At 45.2% G+C, this 12,192-nt stretch overlaps 1 protein-coding gene across 3 annotated transcripts; it reads right to left on the bottom strand.

The window, feature by feature from the left end:
• Nucleotides 1-6,790: 6,790 nt before the first annotated feature.
• On the bottom strand, nucleotides 6,791-11,329 carry LOC109749849 (protein WHAT'S THIS FACTOR 1 homolog, chloroplastic). Of its 3 annotated transcripts, none has more exons than XM_040394696.3 (4): nucleotides 11,018-11,329; nucleotides 7,493-10,342; nucleotides 7,252-7,418; nucleotides 6,791-7,073 (listed from the first exon to the last, which is right to left on the bottom strand). In XM_040394696.3, exon 2 carries the CDS (start codon nucleotides 10,244-10,246, stop codon nucleotides 9,095-9,097), a length of 1,152 nt encoding a protein of 383 aa, XP_040250630.1. In that variant the 5' UTR covers nucleotides 10,247-10,342; nucleotides 11,018-11,329; the 3' UTR covers nucleotides 6,791-7,073; nucleotides 7,252-7,418; nucleotides 7,493-9,094. The 3 variants fall into 3 exon arrangements, with proteins under 3 accessions (XP_040250630.1, XP_020164377.1, XP_020164379.1); XM_020308788.4 differs by having other exon boundaries at nucleotides 8,591-10,342; nucleotides 11,018-11,293; XM_020308790.4 differs by having other exon boundaries at nucleotides 8,591-10,342; nucleotides 10,987-11,110.
• Nucleotides 11,330-12,192: the final 863 nt, after the last annotated feature.

Here is a 12,192-nt window from a genome sequence, read left to right as displayed (position 1 = left end):
GCGGTGCGGTGCAGCGGCCGTGCTCCGGGGCGGGCGGCAACCTCCATCCATCGCAAAAGCCAAAAAGGAGGTCTGGTCTGTGCCGATGCCGTGGTGGTGCTGCCGAAAGGAGCGGGGGCAGTTGGTGCATGCCAGGATGCATGCCGCCTACCGTTCGCGTCAGGCTAGCTCGGATGGATCACAGCACCAAGGGTAGGGAACAAACTTCTTTCTTTGACAAACAAATGCATGCAGCAGATGCGGTCGAGATGATGCATCGCCATCGCGTCCGCTTCCACCACCCGGCAGTAGATAAGATAGGTACATGCGCTCACGCCAAGCGGATGAGCTAGCTGCAGAGTCAGCACAACACATACACCAGCGCTCGGTCTCCAACTCTCCATGGCTCCATGCCATCGCCTCCTTCTTTCTTTCTTGTGACCGAGCCTTTCCCTTTCGTTTTCGTTTCCATTTTGCGGCCCGGCCCGCACCAGTCAGTGCACCACAATTGCTGCAACAGGCACACAAAATTGACCCGGAGGTACTACTAAATACCACGTCGACCGATAGTGCTGCTAGTGGCCAGTAATTTTGCACAATACAGAACTGAACAGACGCTGGAAACAGGACCGTCCGCATAAAAAGAATGTTAGACGGAAAGATAACAGAGGGGCCAAACGCATGGCAACAAACAGCGAATAGCTCCGGGAAACATTTCTTGGCAGAAAGATGCAGGAGAGAGAGCAGCAGCAGGTGTGGCTTTCGTCGACCAGCACAGGACAAGGGAGGCAATGCAGCTTGCACAAGTCACTGTACATGGGTCGGCAAATGGAGACAGCATTATCAGGCGCCCAGAACGACAAGAAGAGCTGTTTCAGATTGAACAAAAAGTTGGCATGGACTATGCTCATCCTCTGTAACATGTGACAGTGCAAGCAGATGGCACGCACGCCATGTTACCTCACCAGGAATGAGCTTTGTTTCGTTTAGCTAGCGTCTCCCATCGAGTCCCATCATCGATCCATGGGTGGATGGTACAACATGCTAATTTCATACCCTGGAGTTGATAAGGAAAAAAAGAAGAAGATCCAAGAAATATGCCCTAGAGTTGAAGAAAGGAGCCACCGAGCCCAACCCATAAGATAGGCGTGTGTACGATGATTGCAATGTGGCCACAGCCCAGAAGCTATCTAAATGCCGACCTAAATTGATTGATTGACCCAGCTTGTGATGAGCTAACCGTGGAATGATTCATTCCCCCCTCCACATGCTGGTGCTCAGTCTCATTGACATGGAATAAAATCGTCGTTTCTGGGGAATTGGGCTAGAATAATCTGTACGTCTTCACCTGGTGACATGGTACAGATAAAGAAAGATCATGGAGACATGCAAGCAAAGAAAATGGATGCACAGAGGGACAGGCACCTGACCCTCGATGCATACATATGCCAAGATTGTGAAATCTGAACCAACCAAATCACACATGGCTAGGCTACGCCACCATGGATGGACCCCTACGCCTCCACGTATATATCAATGCATTGCACACACACACATTACTTTCTTCAGATGAGACAAGTATAAAAATGACCTGCTACTAGAATAGTAGAGGCCATGATGCACGAGTAGGAAGAAACGAGACTCCAGCGCGATGCTGATAGATAGATAGATCATCCAAATGTCTGTCCAGGGTGATGGAGATGGCCGAGCGGGCTCTGGTGTTCAAATCAGGATTCATTTCTTTGCTTGCTAAGCGCCAATTTGTTCGTTCAAGCGATCGAAAGATATTGTTTCACGACGTAAATGGGGTGCTTTGTCAGGCTCCTAATGGATATACACCACACCAGGCAGATGATGATGGAAACAGGGGTGGTATTGACTCGACACTCTAATTGTGACGTTCGACCAGCAAAGAGACATTGAACAACACAATTCAGAGAACCTTCTCAATGCAAGCCAAGTTTGCAAACCTACTGTACCCAAGAGTAGAAAAGGGAATATACACCCACTGTAAAGGTAAGAATCAATAGAGACAGACATTCATCAGAAATCACCAAGAGGCCAATAATGTTACTGAACCAATAAGCTGCAAGAAACTGGAACTCTACCTAATTCGGCAAATAAAATAGTGCTGTAGTAAGATTTACGTCGAAATCCAGTGGTAACTATGAGAATCAAAGTGAAAGACAGGTAAAGATAATGGTAGCCAGCTTCCTAAAGTCAAGGCAGGGTCCGGAGAAAAAGACAGCAAAACCATACAAGCAAAGCAAGCCAGCTCCTGAAGCAGTGACAACTCATGGATTTGTGGAAGTTCCCAACTTTAAAAAGGCAGGCCCTAGCCACACACACACACAAGTTGTTAATGGAGCGGGCAATGCTACTCAGGTGAAGGGACAGGGACAGGCAAGCAAAGACTGGTGTACAAGAAAGACGCATCAACCGGAAACTCAGATGGGTCAAAGAAAGCATGTGCTGTTGGTGGCCAATAATAGAGCCAAAATGTATTAATAAGAGAGGCCAATGCAAAGGCTCAGATCGTTTGGAGAGAAATCCTTACCAGGCTCATGACCACCATCCAAATCCTTACCAGAAGCTATCTAAATGCCGACCTAAATTGATTGACCCGGCCGGCTTGTGATGAGCTAAACGTGGAGTCATTCATTCCCCCTCCAGATGCTTGTGCTCAGTCTCATTGACATCGAATAAAATCGTAGTTTATGGGGTATTGGACTAGAACTAGAATAATCTCTACTCCTAATAGACGAGTTGGTGAATCGTCTCCGCGGTTTATTTTCGCTGGGTTTTTTCGTCTCTCCTCCCACCACCCCCTCCCACCCTGGTCCGCGGTTTATTTTCACTGGGTTTTTTTCGTCTCTCCTCCCACCACCCCCTCCCACGCTGGTCCATCGGTTTATTTTTCTCTCCACTCTTTATTACAACCAGAACTTTTCTAACGTATAACAAATCACGGATCTAACTTCCTTAAATTATGCAAATCAATCGATTCCTTTTATTGGTTCAATTTGTCTTAGGAAACAAATAACAGATTTTCAGGAAACAAATAATACATTTTAATGTAACTTTCTTAAATTATGCAAATCAATCAATTCCTTTTATTGGTTCAATTTGTCTTAGTAAACAAATAACAGATTTTCAGAAAACAAATAATACATTTTAATCTAACTTTCCTAACTTATCTAAATCAATCGATTCCTTTTATTGGTTCAATTTGTCTTAGAAAACAAATAACAGATTTTCAGGAAACAAATAATACATTTTAATCTAACTTCCTTAAATTATGCAAATCAATCGATTCCTTTTATTGGTTCAATTTGTCTTAGGAAACAAATAACAGATTTTCAGGAAACAAATAATACATTTTAATCTAACTTTCCTAACTTATTAGTGAAATTTGTTTTAGGAAACAAATAACAGACACGTCACAACTTTCCTCCCAATAAATAGTTTCTTAACATTTGCAAACTTTCCTAATCAGACACGTCACAAACGGGCAGGTACTGTATCACGTTACCAAACAATAAAACCCCATTTGCATAGAAATCAGTTCAAAAATCCTAACTTTCCTAAATTTTTACCTTTCCTTGATAACAACAAATATTTCCTATGTTTTCCATCGATATTAGCATTTTTTTGAACTGAGGTCTCCGGGTTATGATTTTTTTTTTTGCGATTCTTTCCAATTGTGACCTCTCCTTCCACTCCGGCTCCTTCTCGCATAAACACCTCCACCACAGCCAGGTGACACCGCCCCAGACCTCCTGCCTCTCCACACCTTCTCCGCCACCTCCTTCTCGTACTCCATTAACAATCCCTCCGCCACATTTGTCCACGGCGATGTCGAGGGCATGGCGCAGCAGCGTACCAGCGGTAGAGCAGCGCATAGCAGCAGGAAGCAACACGCAGCAGGCGAGGCGAGCGGCCGATGGTGGAGGGCAGAGATGCGGCCGGCGTGGCTGAGGGGGCGGCCGGCAGAAGATGGCCACGACTGGAGGCGACGCGAGGCAGGAGCGCGACAGCGGGGCGAGCGAAGGGATAGGCGGCAGCAGACGGGGCGAGCGCAGCCAGCGAGAGTGTGGCGCGCGGCCAAGGTGTGTGTCGCGCGGGGCACAGTGGTGCGGTGGCTGCGGCGAGCGCGACGGCAGCGGCGGGCGCGACCGACGCGGTGTAGCACGGGCGTGGGCATGGAGAGGGAGTGACCCCGCGGGCGCGGAAGAAGAGCGGTAGGCTCGGGCATGGGCGTGCATAGGAGCGGGCGTGTGCCACGGGGTCAATCCGAGGAGCTCGGTGGCTACCCCTGCAATGGCCATGGCGGACGGCGGTTCTCGGCCACGGCGAAATACCTAACGAGAGCAAACGAGAGGGGAAACAGGGGAAAGGCAAGAGGAGATCATGGCGGTGTCAATGGCGCCCTAGGGGAAGACATGGGAGCTCGGGGCGGCGCGGATCGAACGGCAATGTCGCGGTGGCCCAAGGTTGAGGAAGACGGCAGCGACATCGATGCGGGGGTGCTAGACTTGATCTCGTTGGCGCAGACGAAGTAGCGAAGGCGTTCGGAGCTCCTCGACAAGCTCCTAGCCTGCAGGGAGGGCAGTGGCCATGTGGACGGGGTCGGTCATGGTGGCCGTGGCGTCTGACTTCGTCTAGATCGACGGGATCGAGCGAGCGAGGAGGAGAAGTGGATTTGGGAGGGGGCGTCGAGGAGGAGTCAGGCCATGGGGGCAGGGAAGGCAGGGCGTCACCCTTATCCATTCCCCTTCGATGCCAGCGAGGTGGTCGGGCGGGAGCCCGGCTCTGTAGCGACGCGGCTCGGGGAACAGGAGAAGACGACCACGCGGGGACTGGACCGCTGAGCCGGTTCGGTGGCAAGGCCCGGGGGGCAGGGCGAATCCCCTTTTACATCGTCCTTTTGGTTTTTCAATGTATTCTAATCTGTTTCTCCTTTTTAACACCGTTTTCTACTTATTCTTATCAACTAAATGATCTCTACTCCTAATGTCTCAGTTGGTAGTCTCCGTTCCGGGTTTATTTTCGTCCCACCTCCCGAGTGAGGGAGAGGGGGAGAGAGAGTGAGGAAGAGGGAGGGAGAGGGTGTGTGTGTGAGAATTTGATGGTAAAAAAGGTCGTCAATGTCACTTAATATGTATGAGAATATTCAATGTAATATTAACATAATTGATATTGAACTTTTAAAGTTAATGTGGCCCCGTTGCAACGCACGGGCGTTCTTCTAGTCTCCCTTAGATACGTCTTCACCTGGTGACATGGTACAGATAAAGAAAGATCATGGAGACATGCAAGCAAATAAATTGGATGCACAGAGGGACAGGCACCTGACCCTCGATGGATACATATGCCAAGATTGCGAAATCTGAACCAACCAGATAACACATGGCTAGGCTACGCCACCATGGATGGACCCCTACGCCTCCACGTATATATCAATGCACGCCACGCACACATTACTTTCTTCCTCTCAGATGGGACAAGTATAAAAATGACCTGCTACTAGAGTAGTAGAGGCTGTGATGCACGAGTAGGAAGAAACGGGACTCCAGCGCGATGCTGATAGATAGATAGATCGTCCAAATATCTGTCCAGAGCGACGGAGATGGCCGAGCTGGTTCTGGTGTTCAAATCAGGATTCTTTTCTTTGCTTGCTAGGCGCCGATTTGTTCATTCAAGCCATCGAAAGAGATTGTTTCACGACGTAAATGGGGTGCTTTGTCGGACTCTTAATGGATAGACACCACACCAGGCAGATGGTGATGATGGAAACAGGGGTGGTGGTATTGATTGGCCACTCTAATTGTGACGTTCGACCAGACGAGCAAAGAGACATCGAACAACACAATTCAGAGAACCTTCTCAATGCAAGCAAGAATCAACAGAGACATTCTTCAGAAATCAAGCTGCAAAAAACTGGAACTCTTTATCTTAACTAATTCGACAGATAATATAAGATTTAGGTCAAAATCTAGCGGTAACTAGTATGAGAATCAAAGCACAAGTAAAGATAGTGGAAGCTTCCTAAAGTCAAGGCAGGTTCCAGAAAAAAAGATAGCAAAAGCAAAGCATGCCAGTTCCTGAAGCAGTGCACTTAAAAAATGGCAGGCCCTACCCACACACACAAGTTGTTTATGGAGCAGGCAATGCTACTCAGGGACAGGGACAGGCAAGCAAAGACTGGTGTGGTGTACAAGAAAGACGCATCAACCGGAAACCCAGATGGATCAATAGAGGCTGAAGGTGACCCAAGCCAAGGGCAAAGAAAGCATGTGCTGTTGGTGGCCAGTAATAGTAGAGCCAAAAAGTATTAGGAGAGGCCAAATGGCCAATGCAAAGGTTCAGATCGTTTGGAAGGCTACTGCAGAGGGAGAGAGAAATGCTTACCCTTACCAGGAGAAGAAAAACAAACAGGATCAGGAAGGGGTGGGCCTCCAGTCTCCATCCTAGGCTATCAACCATCCAAATCTAGTTCTCGGTGCATCTGACCAGGCTCGTGACCACATATAATAGGCTAGTGTCTGCAGAATCTGGTCCCAATCACTGCTCCTGTTCATGCTCTTAACTTTCAGGGGTTATAATTGAGCAGCAGCCAGTTAGTTGGCCTCATCGCACCTGGCTCCATGTGTCCACACCATGCATAATTGTGTCGGTCCTTCTTTACCTAGCATATGATCATCTGATTGGATCCTACTGAGAGCTATTTTTAGCGTTGGAGTTAACATATGCATCTCCCACTAAGACATCATGTTGACAACCACTTCAATGCAGGAATATCAGAACATACTCAAGAAGGTCTGAAAGGGATTTAAACCTGCCCATGAATAGCCTGTTGGAGGTATTGTATTGATTGGCACAACAAACTGATACAGCTTTGCATGCCTAGAGTAGAATCAAGGTCCAAGATCAACAGTAAGCCATGTTCCCCGATTTTGTCAGTCATTATTCAGGGCCAACACAATCACGTAACCTACAGGCTTTCGGAGGATGACATTGCACAGCCCTTAATCAATCCATCAAAGCACTCCTTGTATTTTCTCTATACTTGGCTGGTGCACAGCGTATTGATTCTGACACAAAGCCAAATTACACAAAAACAATATCAGTACCGGAGACTTGCTACAGAATAATCTGTCAAAATCAATCAAACCCATGCTACAAAGCCTGACTGCCCCTTATTGCTGGATTGCAATATTTGTAATGAGATATTAACAAAAGACAAAAAAATCATGTCAGCTTGTCGCATACCTGTTCCTGCTGGATAAAGATCCTGTAGTGATCGGTAGGCCATCTTCACTTAGTTGACCCTTTGTGACTTCCATCCGCTGAACAATTGCCACTGTAGATTACAAAGATGCGTGGGGTGAGGACTAGAGCCCATGCGCATTAGTCTTGCTTAACAGAAATGGGGCAATCTGCAGCAAAGAAGTGTGGTGACTGTCAAAACGCACAGACATAGGGTGTAATCATGAGCTATCACAGTATAAACCTTAGCAAGACTTCTATTTTCTTCTGAAGCAAGAAAATAGGCCTGATATTCTTCTTCCTTTTAGTGTCCCGATGGGCACACGATGAATGTGGCGATGCAGCATGAATAGTTGAATGTGGGAACGAAAGTTGTGTGTACATGTTACAACTATCTATATCTAAGATGACTCACAATTGTTTGAAAAGATAATAAGCATGCGAGTTAAACACTGTAGTATTTCATATTACTGAGATAAAAATCAAAACAGCTATCCAAATAACCATTATGTTTATAAAATTAATACTAAAACAAATAATATAGGAAGACATCAAGTTACTACAAATGTCAGTGAGTTATGTTGTCCTCACGTCACCAAAATGAAGGATAATATCTACCAGCAGCTAGTCTATGACTCCGGATGTCTATTATAATATTTCTGCCAATTCAAAACCGATCAATTAGATTTTAAATTAGTGAAATATTGAAGATGTGCAGTTACATGTGAAGTCATTTCTGATCCTTAGGCATCTGAAACAACCTCTAGGGATATCCTGCTGATTATTTAGAAAATAGGCCACCTTAAATACATAAATAAGTGGTCCGATACCATCAAAGTCCATTGCAGATAACTTGAAGTCACTAGCGACATGAGCATGAGGACACAATTGCATACAGTGAACGTAGATAAGCATTGTCAACAAATTCAGAAATTAGCAGAACAATCAATGTGCTAGAGACAGCATCTGGAGCATTTACAGGTGCTTTCTGCATGTTAAGGGATACAGAAACAACAAAATAAGTACTGATGAGATGCAGCTTGTTATTGTGCTAAAACTGTTACCAACACTGGTAATGCATTTAAAACATCCAACCAACCAAGAGCATCTAGTGCTATAATTGTGTGAGTAACACATTTATGTTGCAGAACTCTCTAAAGAAGTTACAGAACAGTAACAAATATCCTGCTGCAAGCAGTGCACATGAGACCGAGTGAATAATAGAGTTTCAGATAAATGAGTGCCTGACTATTGTTTATGAGCCAAAGGTAGAAATCCATCCAATTAGGAGAAGCAAACTCAACATTACATGTCTTAGTACAAAGCAGAATTGATACTGTACCTTCTTTTTTTGGCATTATAAGCTGCACAACTGGAGTTAGAGGCTGATTGGTTTGATGCCAACATTTGGTAAATCAAAAGTTGTCAAAATTTGGCAAGTTTTTGTGAGCTTGACAAGAAACAAACCAATCACTAGCCAACATTTGGCATTTGCCAAACCTTGGCATGCCAAATTTTGGTATCAAACCAATCATGCTCTTAATCCTCTCAAATCCCTCAACCCCTACATTCCAACTGAACTTGTGACCTCAGTAAAAACATGGATGTCTCATCAGCTGAGCTGCAACTTGATTCCTGGGGTGCTTCATATTTACAGATGTGATGTTGATGTTTACAGTTTTATCTTCAACACCTAATAAGGCACAAGACACATCCATTGTACAGAGGAATTGCATAGTTTGTTGTGTGCAAGTGGGCTCATGTGAACATCAAGCAATCAACAAAGAAGATGCACCAGCCAGACGCACCATGGTTTCGCTTCTCATGTAAATCAATATCACTCGAGCTATACTGCCAGTGGAGTATTTAAGTCGGAGCATGATCGGCCAATTAAAGATGAAAACTGATCATGGAATTTCAGAAGGGGACACTTCTCAATGAGGTTAGTATCATCGTAGGCCTCCTTGAGGAAGACGGTACTTCTTGCTCCCTTGTTAGTGATGTAGAAGATACCATGATTTTTTACTAAGCAAAGAAGTAACTTGCATGGCAGCCTGTACTCATTATGGAAGACTTCTAGCTTATCAGATGTCAGTCGTTTCTGCATTGTCAAGCTTAAGATCTCATGTAGAACAGCAACAGATCGCTTTCGAGCCTGTGGAGTTGCAGGCTCCACTCTCCTAGCATTCAAATAAGGTGAAGGAAATGCCATCTTCTGCCACCTGACTACCTCCTCATTGTACTTGCGGTTGGGCCTAAATCCTGCTGGATACTTTAACTTGAAAGCAAAAGGACCCAGTATATTCCCATCTTTAGGAACCCCTCTATAATCCATTTGGAAACCATCAAAATTCAATGTTTCTTCTCGTGCTGTGACTGCTAGTGAAGAATCCCAACTCTCCAAACACAGATGGTCCAAGCCTCTCACATCACGGATTGAGAAAAAATCAGGGTAACTAGGAATCAACTTGTCCTTGAAGTTCTTTGGTAAACCCAATTCAAGTTGGATGAGCTCAATCTTCTCTAAAGGGATTTGGCAGTCCATCGACATCATTAACAGCTTCCTCAGATTTCTTACCAAGATAGGTTCCATTAGCTCCTGTGCCTGGATCTCTTCACCAGAAATATTTCTGGCCTTCTCAGTAAGCGTGACAGCAATGGGCTCACGCGATGTACTTCCACCAGAGACACAGAAGATATTGGGATGGCGCTCGATAAGTGAAACAAAGTTCCATTTTTGGACAAAACCAACCTCCTTTTCAAGGTCACGTACAAGTAGTGATCCTTTCTTTTGGGCCAAGATGAGCTCACGGAGACGAAGGAGGAGAGCGGGCTTCTTTTGGAGGTCCATGGCCTTGTCAAGGTCAGGCTCACGGTGGTAAAGCTTCTTCTTCGGCCGGCGTCCATGACCAGCAGAAAATGAGGACATTTCCTTGAGTTGTATCAAGGAAAGAGATCTGGGAATGTAAGATAAATGTTCTGCCAATCTTCTTCTCATCAAATTGTAGGTCTTAAATGCAAGTCCGTGCAGGCACCGCAGATGCCAAGCATTCAAGAGCGCAGAATAAAGAAGCAGAAAGTTGTACTTCAAATTCTGCAAAACAAAAAGGGACAGAATGTTCAAGCCATTTTAAACAACATAAGCTTTGCAACTAAAGAATCAAATTCATAATACCAAGAGCCTGTGTCTCAAGTCCCAACAATTCCCATTTCAGAACAACAACTCATCGCAGCAGAAGCAGAGCCAAGAGCAAGTTACAGGGTGTGCCACCTCCATTTTTTTTTACTGATGTCACACACATAATACAAAATTGACCGAAAGAGCCATATAAATAGCTTAGTCAGAACGCTCTTATATTTCTTTACAAAGGGAGTATGTTTGAAATTTGCAAATGTAACAACACGATTGGTTGGCAAGATGAAATAGCCTTACAAGAATAAAAGACAACATGAGTACAAAATTTCAACATTAAACTACTTTCCGCTTTTGCATTGCCCTAAAAGCATCAACAACTCCTACATCACTTCACTTGCTCTCAAGAATATAGCTCGCTCAATAAAAGTCACCAAGCAATGGTTCATGAGTTGATCACCCATACCATTTATCGATCTATTCTTCACTTGCAGAAAATACTTAAGTAGAGACTGAACTGAACTACTGAAGTAGAGTAGTATTGAACTTGGCACTGTAGCCTGTAGGAGTGTACTTGTAATTTCTACAATCACACTAGTTAGTACCTAGAGCACTTGCGCTCGATGCGGCGTTTACCTGTCGCGTTCAGGCCCTCAGGACGTCACCGGCCGGAGCTCGCCGGCGGCAGTGGACAATGACGGCGAGACTGCTCGTGCTCGGAGGTCGCCGAGTTTGGAGTCAAGCGCGGCCGCGGGCGGGGGGCGTGAGAGAGTGAGGACGGCTTTATGGGGAACGAGAGGACTGGGGAGCAAGGGCCACCGGGGCCGGGGAAGTCAGTGGAGGAGGGAGGCGGGCGCCGGAGCGGCCAGGCCAATCGTGGAGCCGGCGGAGTGAGGATGGCTCGATCTGGATGGGAACAGCCGAACAGAACAGCACGGGTAACGGGCTAGAGCGCGCCTGCGGGCGTCAGATTGATGACCCTTCGCACAGAGCGGGAACTAACTGGACCGGCCCATTTTGAACCCGGTTCTCTGTAGTGGCCTGCCAGTATCGGGTTCACTGTAGTGAACTGGTGTTTCGGTCGCTTTTTATTTCACAATTTTTTAAATACACATTGAACATTTTTGTAATATACGTTGAATTTTTTAATATACAATGAAAATTTGTATAATGCATGCTGAATCTTTTGTAATATACAATGAATATTTTTGTAATATAGTGAACTTTTTTTGTAATATATATTAGCCAATTTTTAATACACACTGAACATTTTTGGAATATACGTTGAAAAATTTCTTAATATACGATGAACATCTTCATAATGCACAGTGAACTTTTTTGTAATATACAATGAACATTCTTTTAATATACGATAAACATTTTTGTAATACACGGTGGAATTTTCTCTATAATACACAAGAAGCAGAAGAAATGAAAAAATAAAATAAAGTAGAAAAACAAAAAATAAAATGAAAAGAATAAACAAAAACCTAAAGGAAACAAGGAAACAAAACAGAAAAAATGAAAAAACTGAATCATGTGCCGCTACGAGGTTGAGGCTTTCTTGGCTTTAAAGAGCCGTGAGCACAACGGGTGCGTCGAGGCCGGTGTCCTCAACGTCTGTTCCGAGAGGGCCATGTGTCGCATCAATAATCCCGGTAGTTACAACCTTGTCAATGTCTGCAACGACGAGAAGGGTGAGAAGGTGGCGCTTCCCAGGGCAACAGCAATTTAATGTGGCCTTGGGATTCAGTCCGTCCAACAAGGAGCATAAGTTCTTCATGACCTCCTCATCAGCAGCGACCCAAGAA

This window comes from Aegilops tauschii, chromosome 7, assembly GCF_002575655.3.
Source record: "Aegilops tauschii subsp. strangulata cultivar AL8/78 chromosome 7, Aet v6.0, whole genome shotgun sequence".
Taxonomy (NCBI): Eukaryota; Viridiplantae; Streptophyta; class Magnoliopsida; order Poales; family Poaceae; genus Aegilops; species Aegilops tauschii.
This window is presented reverse-complemented; position numbering and strand designations above follow the sequence as displayed.

What these genes read in the sequence shown, in the direction of transcription:
- LOC109749849 (XM_040394696.3), bottom strand. Translation starts at nt 10,246, where the DNA reads ATGAGAAGAAGATTGGCAGAACATTTATCTTACATTCCCAGATCTCTT.